Raw genomic sequence first — 19,624 nt, forward strand, 5'->3', positions numbered from 1 at the left:
ATAAGGGGGGGGGGGGGGGGGGTTGATTTACTAAGGTCCCTGAAGGGCGAGGAACAGAATTCAGAAAATCTGGGCTAAATTTAATAAAATAAAAAATTATGTACAAGGTTGCAAAACTTTGCACCTCTCTCCTGGGTAATCTCAGACCATAGTGAGGATTGCTGAGAGGTTAGACAACAGATCTGTAATGAATCTTGTTGTGCAGTTAAAAACCGCCCCCAAGCATATCTTTTCTTTAGGCCTCTCTAGCATGTGCAACAATGTCCCTCTTATATAATCAAAATACAATATCAGCGCAGCCAAGCAAATCTTAACATGTGGAACACTACATATATCGCAGCCAAAGTCCAACGTCTCAGCAAAACGTCTTCAATTAACATAAATAGTACACTTCAGCGCGAATTCACTTGTGTCCACCACCGAAAACACCATAAAAATAATACGCTTACCAGATTATCACAGACCTTAACTACAGGGTCTGCAATATGGCTTAATGAGGTCAGCAGCAGGTATCTTCGCAGCCGGCCTCCTCTCCAGACAAGCCGAGCAATCTAATCCTCAATTGCAGTATTTTACCAAAAATGAGGCATGCAAAGAGACAAACGCACATCTAAGCGTATCTACAGCGATTTTAATAACTCATTTAAAAAGACATAAAGGTTTTTAAAAAGTCACTCACATCTGGGCCCTTATGACAGGGACCCACAGGGAAAAACAGCACTTAAAACATAGGACGCCGTCCAGCCACACGTCCGCCTCGTCCGACCGGTTTCACTGTCAAAGTTTCATCAGGGACTCCTAGTGCGCCACGTGAAGGCCACAAAGGCTCCGCCTCGTCCGACCGGTTTCACTGTCAAAGTTTCATCAGGGACTCCTAGTCCCTGATGAAACTTTGACAGTGAAACCGGTCGGACGAGGCGGACGTGTGGCTGGACGGCGTCCTATGTTTTAAGTGCTGTTTTTCCTTGTGGGTCCCTGTCATAAGGGCCCAGATGTGAGTGACTTTTTAAAAACCTTTGTCTTTTTAAATGAGTTATTAAAATCGCTGTAGATACGCTTAGATGTGCGTTTGTCTCTTTGCATGCCTCATTTTTGGTGAAATACTGCAATTGAGGATTAGATTGCTCGGCTTGTCTGGAGAGGAGGCCGGCTGCGAAGATACCTGCTGCTGACCTCATTAAGCCATATTGCAGACCCTGTAGTTAAGGTCTGTGATAATCTGGTAAGCGTATTATTTTTATGGTGTTTTCGGTGGTGGACACAAGTGAATTCGCGCTGAAGTGTACTATTTAATGTCCCTCTTATCCCATGTGCAGCCCCTCTTTTCCATATACAGCTCCTTTGGCCAATAGCACCCATTTTCCATGTGTTGCTGCCCAATTGCCACCATCTTTTTCCATTATCCCCTTTTCCGTGTCCAGCAGCCCAAGGCCCGAGCCTTTGTGGCCTTCCCAGAAATCTGGCCTGGATCCCTGGAGCATCTTCTGGCCTCTCAAACATAGGTGGTCACTCTCTTAACAAGGTTTTATGTAATAATATAATGAAAACAACCTTGAAAGGTAACCGCCTCATAACTGCCCAACAATAAAATAATTAACACATATAATAGAGTGAAAGTGTAAGGTGACCTGCGAAAACTCATATTTTCTACCAATCGATAAAATAACAGGTTTATTGATGTATACTTAGCATACTTTATCAAGTTGTTAGTGCTACGGTTGCAGCTGTAGCTTGGTTAGAAACCTCCGAACATCTGCGGTGAGAACTTTATGTGCTAAATCCAATGCAAGAGCCATCTCTCACTGTCTAACCATCCTCACCGTGGTCTGCCACAGTCATGAATGGGTTGCAAGCTTTTTCAATCTCTTTAGATACTTACCTAAGAAGAAGGAAACCCCTTGATCCTCCAGAGGCTTCCCACTTCCTCCTGAAGACCACCACCACTGCCCTGGACCCTCCTTAAGATAGCACCGTGTTCATCTTCCTACACAAGCATGGCCAAACAGTGTGGCTGCACTTGTACATGGCGGGGAATGCTCTTGTCGTACATGTTCTGAGGGTCGACGTCTGGCAACGGTGGGGGCCAGGAGGAGGTGGGGATCGCTTTTGTTCTGCAGTCTTGGACAACGTAAGTAGACTAGGCCCCTAACACTTTACTTTAATATTCACCATTGGAAGATTAAGGAAGCTTACTTGTGGTATTATATGGTTTTCCCATGAAAGCAGTGTCCCCTGGTCACTTTATAAATGCCCCTAGTCACTGGGCTACCACTGCTACGCACATACTAACTGACAATGATATCCGTTACTAGGGTTACTAACTTCTTGTGTCTAAAGAACATGTCTGGCAATCTATTTTTTCTATTTATGTAATGTCTGCTAGACACTGGAGGTCACGTGGCGCAATGTGGACCTGTTGGTCAGAAGGCATCATGACCAGAGATGGTCAGTGAGGTGCTCATGATTCCAGCTTGTGTGTAATTTACATGCACCTTAGAATCAAGCCAATTAGTATTGGCAAGCAGTACATTTGAGAATGGCCCGACTCCAAGCTTAATATACTGTATGTTGCATTTCATCTGCAAACAAGTTGGAATTATCTCTAATCACGACCTTTATACTGCTGCATTCTCTAAAGGTAGCCATACACACATCAGTTTTCCATTTCCATTCCTGGAAGAGTCAATCACTCTGATCAAATCTGCCAGAAATGTATTGCCCCAACATGTCCAATCGATTGAATTTCTATCGATTTTGACCTGAAATCGATAGGGATGATTGGGTGCAAGGCCGGAGGTGGCCGATAAGTTTGCCAGCAGGGAAAAGTTACAATGCAAACATGAGATAAGCTGCCAGTTCAGAGCAAAAGGACTCAAAATACGTAGTTACAAATTAGCTCCATAATTTGAGTATTATGGAAGCTGCCATATTTATTACATTTAAAGCAAACCTGAACCAAGTAAAATGATTTAAAATAAACACATGATGTACCTGCAAATGAATATTACATACTTACCTCACCGTCAGTTCCTCAGCAGCTCAACATTTTCTTCTAAGAACAATACCTTCCAGTTCTGACAAGATTTTGTCAGAAGTGAAATGTATCAATTGCTGTCAGTATATATCAGTTACTGTCAGTTATAACTGAAAGGACAACTGATGAGCAAGGTAATGTCCATGTTTCCCTATGGCTCATGTGGCTGATATTACAGTTTAACAGTGTGCTGCCCAGGAAGCTGTTATGGGGTAATGGCCATTTTCAAAATGGAGGGCTAAGAGTTTCATTGATCACAGTGGACAAACAGGATACAGGAGAGGAGAAAGACATTGATGAATAGATTATCTGGAAGGTAAGTATGACGTGTATGTTTATTTTGACTTTTGATCTTCAATTTAGGTTTGCTTTAAACAATGACATTTGTCTGGATGTCCTACTGGTCCTTTAAAACTGATACATTAAAGGACAACTTTAGCAAGAGGGCTAAGGAGGCTGCTATATTTATTTCCTTTTAAGCTATACCAGTTGCCTGGCTATACTGCTGATCTTCTGCCTCTAATACTTTTAGCCATAGACCCTGAACAAGCATGCAGCAGATCAGGTGTTTCTGACATTATTGTAGATCTGACAAGATTAGCTGCATGCTTGTTACTAGTGTAATTCACTCACTACTGCAGCCAAATAGATCAGCAAGGTTGCCAGGGAACTGGTATTGTTTAAAAGGAAATAAATATAGCAGCCTCCATATTCTTCTCACCACAGTTGTCCTTTAAAACCTCGGACTCAGAAGAAGTGTGCATAGTAGTTGACCATACTTGCCACATACTTGTTACAGGGTTGTAATTCTGACACTACTGAAGCCTCAAAGATCAGCCAGGCAATTGTCTTTTTTTCAAGGAAAATAAATATGGCAGCCTTTATATGCCTCTCATTACAGACTCCACTTGATATTACCTTTCTTAACCACTTGCCGACCCCGCACTCATAACGCGCGTCGGCAAAGTGGTAGCTGCAGGACCAGCGACGCAGATTTGCATCGCCGGCTGCAGGCTAATTAATCAGGAAACAGCCGCTCGCGTGAGCGGCTGCTTCCTGTCAATTCACGGCGGGGGGCTCCGTGAATAGCCTGCGGGCCGCCGATCGCGGCTCGCAGGCTAAATGTGAACACAAGCGGAAATAATCCGATTGTTTACATTTGTACAACGCTGCTAACCGTAGCAGCGTTGTACCAGATCAGCGATCCCCGGCCAATCAGCGGCCGGGGATCGCTGTCACATGACGGGCAGTTGCCTGTTAGAGGCTGCACAGCACAGATCCATTCCTGTGCTGCCTCCGATCTCCGAGGAAGGGAGGGAGGAGAGGGGGAATCCTGAGGTGGAGGGGGCTTTGAGGTGCCCCCCCCCCGCCAGCCACACGCAGGCAGGAGCGATCAGACCCCCCCAGCACATCATCCCCCTAGTGGGGAAAAAAGGGGGGCGATCTGGTCGCTCTGCCTAATGTTTGATCTGTGCTGGGGGCTGTAGAGCCCACCCAGCACAGATCTCTGTAATAAGCGCTGGTCCTTAAGGGGGGGGGGGGGTAAAGGCTAGGTCCTCAAGTGGTTAAAGTGTACCCGCGGCAACATGTGACATGAGATAAACATGTGAATGTACAGTGCCAAACATTATTTAACCGGGCTCGGTTTCTTTTTTCTTTTGCTGCCTGAAAGAGTTAACAATTAGGCATTCAGTGACAGCTTCTTTCTTGTTTATCCTTTTCAGATTATAGCGTAACCCTCACTGATAAGGAGTTACAACTATACAACTGTTTCCTGCAGAGAATAACTTCTGAGAGTAATAAATAAAATGATGTATTTTAGGTCTTGGGGACTCAATAGACTGCCATTGACCAGAAACAGTTAAACATATTATCTACTTTGCAAAATGTTAAACATAAATTAAAACTGTGGGATATCTAAAAAAAAAAAAAGAAAGTAATTTTTAGGAGTAGGAGGATAGATACAATTGTTTCTCAATTTATTTTAACCTCGGGTTCACTTTAAGCACATATGAGGACTGTTGCCTGCTGTGATCAGGACTTAAAGGGAACCTAAACTGAGAAGGATATGGATTTTTCCTTTTAAAAAATTACCAGTTGCCTGACTCTCCTCCTGATCCTGTGTCTTTAATACTTTTAGCCACAGCCCCTCAACAAGCATGCAGATCCGGTGCTCTGACTGAAGTCAGACTGGATTAGCTGCATGCTTGTTTCAAGTGTGATTCAGCCACTGCTACAGCCAAAGAGATCAGCAGGACTGCCAAGCAACTAGTATTGTTTAAAAGCAAACCTCCATATCCCTCTGTTAAGGTTCTCTTTAATCTCTGGGGTTACAGTTCAGGGCCAACTTCTTTACAGAAAAGTGACTAGCGTTGGTTGCTATGGAACGGGGAAGGAAGGAGGAAGCAAAATGCAGCGGCTTTCTGCAAGCGGGGTGAGTATGGGAACAAGGTGCTCTGCAGTCGGTCAGACATCGCTACAGATCCAGCATGCTGCACCTTTAGGCAGGGCCGGGCCGAGGCATAGGCTGGAGAGGCTCCAGCCTCAGGGCGCAGTGTAGGAGGGGGCGCACAATTCATTCAGCTGTTATTCCTAATTGTGTATGAAGCAGAAAGAAATAAGAAAAGGGGATACATAGCAGTGACTGCAAGCCAGATAACTAGATATTAAGGTGTTGGGGAGGTTGTGGGCCCTGTGGCCCTCTTAGTCTAATAGCAATCAGTGTGTGATGGCTGGGGTAGGAGCGATAGGGGGAGCACTTTGGTGTCTCAGCCTTGGGTGCTGGAGGACCTTGTCCCTGCTCTACCTTTAGGTGACATAGGAGGTTGTCGCCCCACCCCCACTAAATTCATACTAAAGTTACATACACATGCTGGTCTGAACTCCGCTGTGGCGAACGATAACGACTGACATGGGGTGAGAATCGGAAGTCAGACCAGCATATGTACAGTCATCACACAATATCTGCTGAAGTTCCAGCATATCAGACCTTTAGCAATCCCCGAGCACCACCCAATCGCGTTGTTTTCCCGGCACCCCCACTCAGGGGAATCCGCTCCTTCACACGCTGCTCGTTCATTCTCCGTTCCCCCGCATAGCAACAGGCTATGACGGCTGATGCGCGTCTGTACAGCGTCTACAATGCTCTGTGGCCCGGCAGAGATCCCATGAAGATTCCCCCCATGCATACGAGGCTTTAGGTGGTCTTTATCACCTGCCTCAGCTGAGATAATCCTACGTGCGTTTATAGCCTTACCTGCCTTTTAAGTAACGTCACAGGATAAGCAAACATCCCGAGTGCAAACTCAGGAGAAAAGATGACTGAATCAGGATCTGTGTATAATGAAGAAAATCTCACAAAGTGTACATGATCAACTGACCTTTTATAAGAGACAGCATGGAGCCCGTCACATCATCACATCTCCCATAATCCTTTGCAGCATGCAATGGACACATCACCTCATTGCTCAGAGACAGAAAAGGCATTTTTTTTTTTTTGCTTTGTTGTAAAAACTATTTAGCAAATACGTACAAAGTGTTTTTATGCTGTTGGTTCATATATGTACTATTGTCACGCATATATTATTATTTTTTAATGAAGAGCAATAGCTCTATCCACAATAAACCATGTTATTTTTTCATATGTCTGCTCTTTCTTCTGTTTTATGTATTTCTGGGTCAGGGCTGAGCTAACGCTTTAATAATGTGACTAACTGTCCCGTCTGACGCCATTAACTTGCACCAGAAAATATGCTAACATAGAAATATTTCCTGCTTTACCAGGATATCTCCTGAAAGGGTAAGATCACCCAAAACTGACGTCAGTTTTGTGTGGGCAATGCTGAATCAGCCACTAGCTTCTTGTACCTCCTACCCCTCTGTAGATGTAAACTCAGTTCCCACTGTCTTGCAATAAAAAGTTGAGGTAATATGGCCACTGTTTGTGGGACACCCTGCAAGAGGGCTTCACTTAGTGAAGTCTGCACAGACCTAGCTGGCACTTTTCACTATGACTTATTTAAATTGAACCCGAGATTAAACTTGGGTCAAAAAGCAAATACTTACCTAAAAAGCGGAAATCCCCAGGATCCTATAGAGGCTTCCTGGGTCCTTCTCACTCCTGCTGCTGCTCACTAGGACCCTCCAGAATATCTAGGCCGTGCTCCACTTCAAGCATGAGTGTGGCCATGCTGCACCTGCGCAAACATGGCACTGGCTTGCGTACGGCTGCGCTTAAGCTTAAAGAGGAGCATGGCCCCGGTCAGATTTCCGACAAGTCCTTGATGGAAATCTTTGGGGCACCACCAGCAGCAATGGATACCCTTGGAAGCCTCTACAGGAGCTAGAGGCTTCCCTCTTCGGGAAGTGTTTCCTTTTTGACCCGAGCTTTTGCTCGGATAAACCTTAAAGGGAAGCCAAGGTAAGAGTAATATGGAGGCTGTTATATTTATTTCCTTTTAAAGTGGTCTGAAATTCTGACATAACATTCAATAAAAATGTGTTTTCCTACTTTTTATTACTCATACAGTTACTACTGTATATTTGCTTTTGCGCACAAGTAATATTGTCCATTTACAAATGACAAGTTCCCAAAGTACAGTTAAAAGATAATGCTGTCTCCTTTGTGGATGCTGATCTTAAGGCAGTAGGATCAGCCATACTATGCCAGGGGAAAAAAACACATATATAAGTAGATAAATACTTGATCTACTTACATAACATGTATTATACTGTCCACGTTTTGATTTCAGTGAATGTTATATAGTAAATGACAAGAATTATGTTCCTGGTGGGGACCATGTCTTTTGCCCACAGTTAAGGCTAACTCGTGATGTCATTTCTGCCCTTTACTTTTTTTCTTGTCACCTCAGCCTTGCTTGTAAACACAAGTGAGTAGGGGATTAGGTTTCAGATAAGAAGCTGGCAGGGAAATAAAGGGAAGAGGAGGAATAGATTATAGATAAAAAGAACCCCCAGCATGCAATTCTTTGGCAATGACTACTAAAGGGCCAGTGTTCCTTAAGTATGTGATTACTCCAAATCATAACCGCAGAAAAAGTTTTGAATGCAGGATTAGCATCTTTATCACGTAATACACTCAGACCAGTTGCTGTTGAAATTTGATTTTTATGGTGACGATACCGCTTTAAGCTGAAGGAGCTTTTCAGTGCAGAGCAAAGTGGTGTATTTAACTGTTTGAATGCTGTTCCGCTGCAATTTTTTGTGTGATAGTAGGTGGTTTAAAGCTGTAAGGAATCATTTAGAGCAAAGAAGAAATACTGAGTTTCAGGCCACTTTAAGGACAAGACACAAAACATTTATAACGCACTTTTTTCCTGGCGGGTTCAAAGCTCTAAAGCTGTAGCCACCAGAGTGCACTCTATAGGTAGTAGCAGTGTTAGGGAGTCTAGCCTGTGGTCTCCTCACTGAATAGGTGCAGGCTTACTGAACAGGAGGAGCTGACTGCTACTGGAGGAGGAGGAATAGTGAATTGATTAAGGGACTTTACATTATAGAAAATGTTTTGCTGTTACAACAAGCAACTTCTTTAGCTCAAATAAGGTGAGGAAGAAATACCCAGACATTTTTATGCACAAATAGTCCACGTACTCCAGGCAACAAACTAGGATATAGTAACTACCAGCAATGAAGCAAACAAAAAGATACAAACAGTTTAGAATGGTTTAAATATTTTGGCTGCCCAGAATGGACTTCTGTAAAAACAGCAGCAAGGACAAAAGAAAACGGCAGATCAAGGATCAGAAGATTAGATCAAACATCACAGAGTAATGAGGACATCCTGTACACAACTGGGAGAGTCGGAGAAACTCAGGAGGAACTGTAGCAAACGCCACGCCCTTCTTGTCTTCAAACGCAACAACAACACAGTGGGATAGAAACCTATGCATCCTAATGTTCCTTCCATACCCCAGAAAAGCGACTTGGATAATGCTGAGGAGAGAAAGGACTTGTATATGTGGGAGACCACACAACCCAGGACTAGGGGCGTGACCCCACAGACACTACAATACTCCTACACCACATGGAGAAGGTGATTCCTTTTGAGGATGCTGAGGTTCACATTTTGCACAGAGAAGAAAAATGGCTTACAAGAGGAATGAAAAAGGCCTTTTATGTCAAGCTGGATAATAATTAAAATAATGTTTTATTAGTCCATGAACTGGGGCCTTTAGTGGTTTACTTACACATATAAATGCCTCAGTATTTGTTCCTCGCTGCACTATAGTTGAAGAAGTTGCTTGTAGTAGCAATGAAATATCTCACTATTGGATGCACACAATTTTGGCCTCAATTCACTAAGCTTATCTCCTGTCTTTAATAACGTTTCTAGAGTTGTTACCATGGTGATAAGGCATGTAGTATTCAGGAAACATTTTACCTCAGGCAAACCTAAAGTTAACTCTTCTGTCTTTAAATTAACTCTCCAATCCTTAAAATAACTCCAGAGTTAAAGACAGGCTGTTAATTAACTGCGTGTGAAAATAACTACAGAAGAGGCAAATTAACTACAGAGGAGGTATATTAACTACAGAGGAGGTAACTTAAGGAATGAAGAGATAAGATAACTCTCACTGCGTGGAGGTAAGTTTACTCTTGCCTTGTTATCTCCAGCATGATCTTAGTGAATTGAGGCCATTGTATAGTCACAGTTGTTACCAGGGCTGTGGAGTTAGAGCAATTTTCGGTATATGGAGTCGGTAGATTCGTAAACTGAGGAGTCGGAGTTGGATGATTTTTGTACAGATTCCACAGCCTTCGTTGTTACTGGACACAGTGCAGTGTAATTGAAAAAGACAAATTCTATCCAGTTGTATTGATTTCCGTGTGAAATAGCTATCCTCATGCTTGTGGCACTTTCCGTGTAGCTAAGGACCCTTACTCAGGAGGATTGCTTGCTAGGTCTGTACAGCATCCATTCTGAGTGCGCTAAGTTGATTCTTTTAATGCATAACATTAGAAACCGTGTACATTTCCAACAAATGTTCACAGATTAAGAGCATCAGTTCTGTATTGTTTCTTTTAGTACCTCAAGATGGTGCCACTCAAACCATCCAATGCTCTAGATTAGAACCTTTATTTTTCTTAGAATACTGAAACCCATCTACTTTCTAAATATTGCAGTTTAAGAACTCTCATGGGTGAAAGTCTTTGTAATTTGTGGCTTCACCCATGAAGTTTGAAGCGAAGAATGGACTTATGTTTTAACCGGAGAGCTCTTTTAATGTTCACCCAGCGAACGTTGTCACTTAACCCTTCTGGGATGGTTTATTTAGTAAAATTGAATTCCAGCAGAAAAAGGAATGACACCTTGTCACATATGCTGCCGTTCTTAGCAAAGATGTTCTATAAAAATCTGACAAATGTAAAAATCTAAAATGATTGAAATATCCATTCCTCTAAAAGCAATACTTCCATTCTGTGAAGAGACAATAGGCCATATGCAATTCACTTTTTCACCTGACTTTTCTCCCAGGAGATAATTTTTCATCTCAGATTTAAAATAACTTTTCAGCACTTTTCAACTAAAAAAGTACCAAAAAGTTGGTGAAATAGCACTATCAAAATTATTTTGCGTATTTTCTTGCTTTCTGGTGGCTTAAAGGCAATTTATTGACAAGTTTAAAAATATCACCTAGGAGAAAATTGAGGTGAAAAAGTTAATTGCATATGGCCCCAGGTGGCTGGAACACACGTTGCATGATTAGCTATGGTTGTAGCTACAGAAAGACCTTTCCTTTCGCCCCACAGTCACAGCAGGTGGGCGTAGCTAGCTGAGAACTCGGTGACAAACTCTGAGACAGAGGTCTCCTCACTGTATTTCTGATAAACATAGAAGTTGAGTCAAAAATAATCAAAACTGAAAGATCACTTTTGGGTGGACTAACCCTTTAATTTGTTGGTGTGAAGCGTTACATAAGTAGGTAGTTTTACCTTGTTTCTGAATACGATCTCTAATTTGAGTATTTTTTTATATTTTTTTTTCTGTTCTAGATTCCTAAAGGTGTGCTGGTGCAAGGACATCGGGGCGAGCTTTATACAGGAGGAATCTCAGACCCTCACACATCCCCTGTATCCACCCTACAGACGGACTGTAGACAAACCTCTCTGCTCACTCTAACATGCATATCAGACATGTCACCATCTGTGCTGTGTAATCGGTACACTCCGTGGTCCGGACAGGCAGGTTGTACCTGCTAGCCAGCACTTTTTTTTTCTGCCAAGGATACCCATTAACGGACACATATATCAGTATTACAAGGTATCCTGGGCACGTTTTTTTTTTTTCTTGGGTGTGATTTCTGCTCCCCAGATATCAAGATCACGTGTTGGTTATAATACCACTTGAGCTAAACACATCAGATTCGTTTCTGAGTCGAGGTCTCACTAAGTCTGAAATATAGAGTTTTATTAGCAGCAGAGCAGCCATCTTGCTTCACTATTTTTAAGGAGCCACCAGTACCTGACTACACGAGCCTGCTTTGGCCGTCCTGGGAAACAGATAAATAGGTGTCCTTTTTACAATTTACTGAAAACACCACCCTGACTGCACCTACACCTTAATGTTTTAGTTTGCACCCTCTCCTGTTCCGTGATGTCCCTGTGTGGTTGTCAGTCTCCCTCTGCTGTCCCTCCTCCCTGGCCTGTCCTTTCTTCCTGACTTTTTGGTTCATCACTTACTATTGGGTTGAGGCCCTTGATGGCCACACCGCACCTGGTCTCTCTTTGTTCTGCCTGCATGCTCGCCCTGTCTCCTTGCCTGTGCTCACCTAAGGGGCACCTTAAATTATTTTTGAGTTTCACAACCTCCTTCCTGCTGCATGAGTGCTAAAATACATCACTATCTTCCAGTACACACTTGTTATTTCAAAGGGAACTCCACTTTATTTTCTTGGGGTTACAGGACCACTATTCCCAAAATAGGTAACATTTAAAATATACAGTATGTGTATAAGAAGTAAGTTCCTTCCAGAGTACAATGCACTATCAATTACTTTCTCTTCTCCTAGGTTGTTGTGGCTTCCAGTGGGTAGTAAAAATATGAGACATCTGGTAGGTTTCGGTTTAGTCCAAAGACCAACTATCGCAAATAATTGTAACATTTTAAATACATACAAATAAATGTACATTTCTTCCTGATTAAAATACAATGCATTACTTTTTACCTATATTGCTGTCATTTACAGTAGTCAATGAAATTCTTACAGATCTGTCGGACTAGTCCATCTCCTCATGGGGTATTTTCTGTTACTGTCTTATTTACAAAAGCAGGAGTGGTTTTGCAAATAATAATAGTAATACCGAGACTCTCCCATTTGAAGATGGACTAGTCCAAAACCAGATTTTTACTTATTACTGTAAGTAACAGTAACATAGGGAAAAGGTAATTTATGGTGCATCTTACTCAGTGAGAAATGGAAAAAAAATATGCGGTTGTATTTTAAATTTCACATTTTTTTTTATTTTTCTGCAATAGCGGTCCTTTAATGCAGATATGTTTTATTTTATTGAATCAGAAGTGCCATTGAAGGATTGCAGTAAAAAAATGATTGCAGTAAAAAATGTTGCTGAGCCAGGAGGTAAGGCTAGATCTGTTTATGATGATGGGAAATTCCTCATTCATTGTGGTCTTCAGACTGCCAACAGAAGTGTATCAGATTGGCTGAACTTCCTTACTAGCAAAGCATATGTTGCATTTTATGTTATAACTTTTATCCAGTCCAACTATAGGGCAAAAATAATTTAAACGGAGTTCCCTTTTAAAGGGTTGTTCATTAGTGAGGATTAGTCATGTTTATACTGTAATAGAATAGTTGAGGTTGCACAATACTGGTAATCCTTTATATTATGGATGCATAATCCCATCAGTCTGGTCATACATCCGATGTGTCTTTCTCGAGAGTCCTCAGTTTGCTCCCTCAGAACTGTGACCTGAAGATGTGTCCGAGTGTTGCTTCAGTGGAGCCATTTTGTCTCTTGCACAAACCACTAAGGAAAAAACTTTGACTTCATTTATGATAAGAATTGTGTGTGTCTGTGTACTTCTATCTCTCCTCGAAGTTCAGTCTACTCATTGCTGTTCCTTGTAAAGCACAGGTGTCGAACTCCAGGCCTGGAGGGCCAGATCCATGCCAGTGTTTGGGATGGACTGAGAAAGAGAGGACTGTGTGATGGACCACACCTTCCCTGATTCAGACCCATCAATTAATTTGAGCTGTACTAAAAGAGTGTGAGGATCTTGGCCCTCGAAGGACCGGTTTGACATCCCTGTTGTAAAGGAAAGTGGCCACTAAGTCATGTAGTACAATTCATATCTAGTTGGGTGGTCATAGGGCAGAGACAGGTCACTTTTAGCAGAGTGGCTCAGCCTCGGTCTCAAATTTTTCCTGTGGCAAGACCTGGATTTACCAAAGAGCATAGCAACCTGACACTAGAGACATTTATCCATCAGCAGTGGTTGCTAATAGGGCTCAAGCATCAACAAACTCTGGCAATACATGTGACTGAGTTCCAATATACTTAAGCTTTTCTACACATCAGCATGCTGGTAAAGTGTCCAGAGGCTTTGTACAGAGAGGGTGTGAGCAAGACTTGGTAATTAGTGATGGTCATGTTTAGAAGAACTCGTGGAGAAGCATGTGATCAGATTTGTCAGGTAATAGATATGCAAGTCTCTGATTTGCTAGTCATGATCATGTGCTAAAGCAGGAAGTGATCCCAGTAAATCAGAGCTTTGCAACTCTATCAGTTGATCAAACAAATCACGTGCTTCTCAGTGAGTTCTCCTAGATGTGTTCTTCACTATTGCTAACAACTAGGTAACTTGAGAATATCAGGGCATTAAGAGAGTTATGTTAAGCTTATAGTATAGCCAAGGTGAACCTTGGGGCAAAAAAATGGATACTAACCTAGGAAGAAGGAAACCTCTGGATCCTGTTGAATCTTTTTATGCAGTACTCTGGACCATTATTGCCGCTCACTGACCCTCAAAGAAGTCCAAGAGCTTGTGGGATTGTGGACTATGTCTACGTTCCTCTTCATGCACGAGCACAGCCGTACATGCTACTGCGCAGACGTGCTCGAGTGAGTGCAGCGCGGCCATGCTCATGCCTGAAGAGGAGTGTGGCCTGGATTTTCCAAAGGGTCCTGGCATGGTAGTGTCTTAGGTATCTGTTTTTTGACCCAATGTCCGCCTCGGGTTCACTTCAAGTAGACCTCTCCTTACTTGAAACATGTTTGAAGAGCTCACTCTTTGTATTATGGAGCAGACGACTTGTTTCTTTATTTTTGAAGAAAAGGAAATCTGTGATTTTTTTTAAATTATTATTATTTTAATGTGCAGGGTTAGATAATTGTACCGTGGTCAGATCACAGTTCAGTTGATACAGTAGTTTATCCAGCTAGTACACCTTACCCGGTCTGGTGGAATGTCCACGTGCACCGCAGAGGGGTTGTGTGCCATACATCAGTACCGTTATCTGTAACAATCATGCAGGTTGGGATTAATTGTGTACTGTGGTAACAAAGGGTGCAATCCCAAATCCAATGAAAACGTAGTTTGAGACGCTGTACAGGAAAGCAGGGGTCCGTTCTGTATGTCCTTTAATTTGCTGCCGCCTGCTCCAGCAAAACGGTCAGCAGCGGACCTGGTGTAAACCGCCCTCAGTGCTCTTGTAGCATCAAAAGAAAGGCTGAGTACTGAACGTGATTATAATTTGCACTAGCGGTAATTTCTTGTAGGATTAGTTTTTCAGGAGCGTAAGCACACTGTTTGATTCTCACATTAATTTGTAGAGAAATAGGTCATCCTCTCAAAGGCTAATCCTTCCATAAATGACTGCATAACTAAATAGAGCATAACATACTCGAGCTCTTTTTTTAATCCAAGGTGAATATCTTTGTAGAATAACCATCTATTTTAATGCTAGGTTATTGCCATGTTGTTAAAGACAAAACCCAAACAGTATCTACCTTTTTAATGTAGGCTTTCTCCTTACACAGTTTGGAATCAAGGGCACATTCTTTTTACTGAGCGTTTTCTATTACAGGGAGGTGGGTGGGGCTACCTGCATCCTTGGCTGATGTCAGTCTCCCAGCATGCATTTTGTTTGACAAGATCTTCCGCAGCGCTTAGTCTTGCCACTAACTGACCCTCAGAGAAGTTCACAATCTAATTTCCACCATAGTTATATGTCCATCGTAATCTACGTCCAGTTTTAGGGGGAAGTCGATTAATTTATATATATATATGTTTCTGGGATGAAGAAGGAATCCAGATTGCCAGGAATTTTTTAGGCTGTGCACAATCCATGTTCTAACACTGGAGCAAGGCCCATAGCCCCAAATAATTTCCATTTTCTGTTCAGTATAGAAATAAAACAGACTGTGGGCAGGGCTGAAGTTATGGTTTCCCCTAGGCCACGTGTACAATCTCCATTTCTTTTGTAAAATGGCTACATAACTAGCCAGCTGAGGCTGCTTACACCCTATGTACAATCTGTCTGTGGTGGGATGACTTTTTAATCACACTACAACAGTGCGGTGCACTACATGCGGATTCTGGATGCAGAAATACTTACACCAGTGAATGCCTATGGGCCTGTTTCCTCTAACGTGTTCATTGTATGGGAAACAATGCATGATGCAGAAATCTGCAAATCGAGCTTAGTGGAAACTGGCCCAGAGGCATCATTGGAGTCAATATTTCTGCATCCAAAATCCGCATGTAGTGGAAACAGGCGCTAAATAGCCACATTCAGAAATCTGGATGCAAGAAAAACTGATGCAGAACTAGTGGAAATAGGCCCTTACTCTCAAGTGTATCCACTGTGTTATCCCGACAGGACCCATCACACTGCGCTCAACATGATAGCCCCATAGGACTATCATTACATTTAGGTTGCGATGCACTGATTTTGTCCGTTGTGACTCTACCAAGTGTGAAATGACCCTTATTGTCTGCTGTGATGATGGCTCTGACCTTGAAAAATAGGATTGTGGGAAAGTCGCTGGAAAAGAAAACCGAACTTTACTGTATCCACATGCCAACCATCACGTCACCTCTTCTGACGAGTAGAGATTATCAATGAGATGCTCAATTTTCATCTCTGTGCCAAATAAATTCAGCATGAAACTGAGCTAATCAAAATCAGTAGCTGCTCCAAGTGGTCTTCTGCAGCTCCTAAAGGCACCAGAGGTCACGTGATACAAATCCAGGCCTTGCCTACAATTCTGTTACTAGATGACCTCTCTCTGCCTCCCACCCTCCATGATGTTCAGGCACCCTCTACCGCTAGGGAGTAGCTAGTGTGTGTGTGTTGTGTTTCCACGCGGCAGGTCAGACCCAACTAGAGCTTGTCATAGATTTTAGTCTCGGTGGACAGTATATTATTGTCAGCACTGGCGGCAAATCCGAGCTTTACTGCTTTCCTCACGCCATGGGAAAAAAATAAGGAAAAGTCTATTGGAAAAAAAAATATTTTTTAATTATGTTGACTCAAAAGCTGCTTCCTCATTTACAAGAATGTAAAAAGTATAAAAAAAAATAGATTTATGCCATAGTCATGCTATATATCCTTTATGCACTGCCTAACATAATTGAAAACCCACCTACGTAAATACAAGGAAGGGGATATCCTTGCCAAAGCAGTTACAGACGTGTTTTTTGTTTTCCAGAAATGACTTTTATGCACTGTTTTAGGATGTTTTATATCATTGGTTTTTCATCCCGATTTTTATTAAAGCATTGAGAGAATAAAATAAACAAAATAAAATAACTGCCAAATTCTGTCATTCTGTTGTAAACTAAATGTTTTAGGGCCTCTGTTGTTTTATGTTTTTTTTTTTTGTGGTGTTTGTTTTTATTTTGTTTAATCACCCATGTGCCAGGATAGCCGGCTCTAATGTTCAGTGTGTCTATGCCAGCAGGGCCCTGGGTGATACACCTTCTCTTTAGGAAATAGAGGATACCTTGCTATATTATTAAACATAGGTTAAGAGTGTACCTTTCGGTTTACTGACAGGTCATCTAAGATGTTAATCTATTAATTGCATTGTCTGTTCATCAAGAAGTACAAATGCAAACTGTGTATCGCCTTGTGAAACGGCGCCTGAGGCCTAGGCTGCACCAGTGATGACTTTGGAACTGTAGAAGAGATTTTCTATGTTCTAGAATTCACCTGTGTGTTCTAAGTCACCATTGTCCCATGTGATTAGTCATTTGCCGTAACTGTGTCATGTGACTTCACAAGCCGGCAATCGCAGAGACTGTGCAGTTCACGCCCTTGGACGGAATGCGAAATAACTGGACTATGTCAGCTTGTCTTGTTAGTGGCCCTAGTCGCTCAGGGCTTGGCTGGCTTGTGCACCCTGGCTGCGGGCTGAATGGACACAAAAGGAGCTTTGGAATACCCATAACCATAAGCATGATACAGTTTGCCATTCAGTTCTGAGAACTGCAGTACTGCTGGAAATAAACTTATATAACAGACTTGTGTTGCCTTTTAATTGACGCTGTGCAAATCTTGTCATCTCTGCAAATAGACTGCATATGTAGAAATGGTCAATGAGATAATAATGTTTATTGTATGCAGTTGGAGTGCTGTAATAACAGCGCAAGAGATTTGGGCGCTGCCGGTGCCACCATAGACTGTAATAGGAATTACGGCTATAGTGGCACACAGTGAGTAACTTTGGCGCCGTCAGAAGGCGGAGCTGAAGTTACTTTTAAAACACTGTAATTCGGTCTCCAGCAATAGCTGGAAGCCGAATTACATCATTCCCCACTATTATTCACGTGGACCTGGAAGGGGAATAATATTTAATGCGGCCGGTAACTTGTGCAGCAGCAGGATACGCCATAAACCGGTTATATCCTGTGCCCATGTCTCCCGGTGGCGAGATCACAGGAACGCATGCAGTTTGGTATTCACCGATAAAAGGCCACTTCCAACCGATAAAGATACCCTTGAACAGTACAATTTTTAGGGAAAGATCGTATATTCGATAAGATTATTCAGATTGAAAGAAATGATTGTATTTAATGTATACACACCACTAAAGAATCCAACTTGTGATTATATCTGGAAAAATTCACCAACCTGAAAGATCTTTTCTTTAAGGGTCCTTTCACACTTAATGCGTTGTGCTGTGTTGCATCCCATTTTGGCAAATGGAACGCAACGCATTAAGTGTAAAGGGGCCCTAAAGGACACTTGAGCTAAACAAGTAAGAAAAGCTTTATTTACCTGGGGCTTCTTCCAGCCCCTAAAAGTCTTGTGTCCAGTGCCGAATATCTGCTGTGCTCTAGGCTGTCGTTGTCTTCTCCATAAAGATTGCGATCCAGGGCTTGGTTGCAGCCTTCTGTACATGTGTGCCTCTTGTGATCACGCTTCTGTGGCTGGCAGTGCTCTGCGCAGTTGATGTCTTTGTAAACTGCAGAGCACTCCCAGCCACAGGAGTGCAATCACAAGAGGCACGCATGCACAGTCAGACCACAACCCAGTTACAGATCACGATCTTGAGGAGCAAGTCCAAGTTATCCCGTCCCGATGTCATTTTCTCCCTCTTTTTTTTTTTTTATTTTATTTCTCCTGCCTGAAATTGTGTATGCATTGCCAGACCTCCTCCCCACTGAACTCTGTACTAAAAACTGCACTGTAATACCTAGCTTACTTTATAAACACGTGAGCACAGCATAGATCACAATTCAGCAGCATCTGCAGAGTGGTAGTCCCCTTCTCAGCCTCCTGTCACACTGAACTGCCCTCAACCAATCATTGAGGAGCAGGAATGTGAAAGGGGACATAACAAGCTTCCCTCTCTCCAGCAATGTACCAGAATAGAGCCAAGCTGACTGAGATAAGATTCATTACATTAGACACATTTATGATTATATTGGGGAAAAAAAAACATCCTGGGAGCGATCATTGACCACCAACAGAAAGCTCTGTTGATGGGCAGGAAGGGGGGGGGGGGGGGGCAAGAATCACTTTTGTGCTGAATTGTATGGCCCTGCAGCGAAGCCTTAAAGCTGCAGTGGCCAAAATTGCAAAAAATAGCCTGGTCACTAGAGGGGTGTAAGCCTACGGTCCTTAAGTAACACCTAATACTAAGTGACACCTGTAGTTATGTCGGGCAAGGGAAGTAAGGAAGAAATGACAGCTGGAACAGCCAACACACTTGTGGTGCAGTTCGGCAGGGGTTTGTAGGTCCAAGGAGGGCTAAGTCTAGGCTGTCAGGACATCTATGCCTATAGGCTCCTGTGATGTAAATCTGGGCCTGCTCTATATACCACTCACTTCAGTTGTCCTTTAACCTTCCTGGCGGTATACGTTCGGGGTAAGCTGCGCAGGAGGTTTTCTCAGGCCCTGCTGGGCCGATTTGAGTAATTTTTTTTTTGCTGAACGCAGCTAGCAGTTTGCTAGCTGCGTCAGCACTTTGAACGCCGCCGCCCCCGCGCTCGATCGCCGCTATCCGCGTCGCAACACAGCCCCCTCCCCCTAGACCCCTGCGCTGCCTGGCCTATCAGCGCCAGGCAGCGGCAAGGGGTGGATCGGGACTCCCTTAGAC

The 19,624-nt window shown here is 42.8% G+C and overlaps 1 protein-coding gene across 2 annotated transcripts in view; it reads left to right on the top strand.

Moving 5' to 3' along the window:
- Positions 1 to 17,543, top strand: part of FNBP1 (formin binding protein 1) — a 243,885-nt gene extending 226,342 nt beyond the window's left edge. For both annotated transcript variants that reach the window (XM_068248463.1, XM_068248464.1), the window contains exon 17: positions 11,048 to 17,543. In XM_068248463.1, coding sequence (XP_068104564.1) covers positions 11,048 to 11,055 — 8 coding nt within the window. In that variant the 3' untranslated portion in view covers positions 11,056 to 17,543. The remainder of the gene's footprint in view (positions 1 to 11,047) is intronic.
- The last annotated feature ends 2,081 nt before the right edge of the window (positions 17,544 to 19,624 follow it).

The sequence above is a fragment of the Hyperolius riggenbachi genome, chromosome 8, assembly GCF_040937935.1.
Source record: "Hyperolius riggenbachi isolate aHypRig1 chromosome 8, aHypRig1.pri, whole genome shotgun sequence".
Taxonomy (NCBI): Eukaryota; Metazoa; Chordata; class Amphibia; order Anura; family Hyperoliidae; genus Hyperolius; species Hyperolius riggenbachi.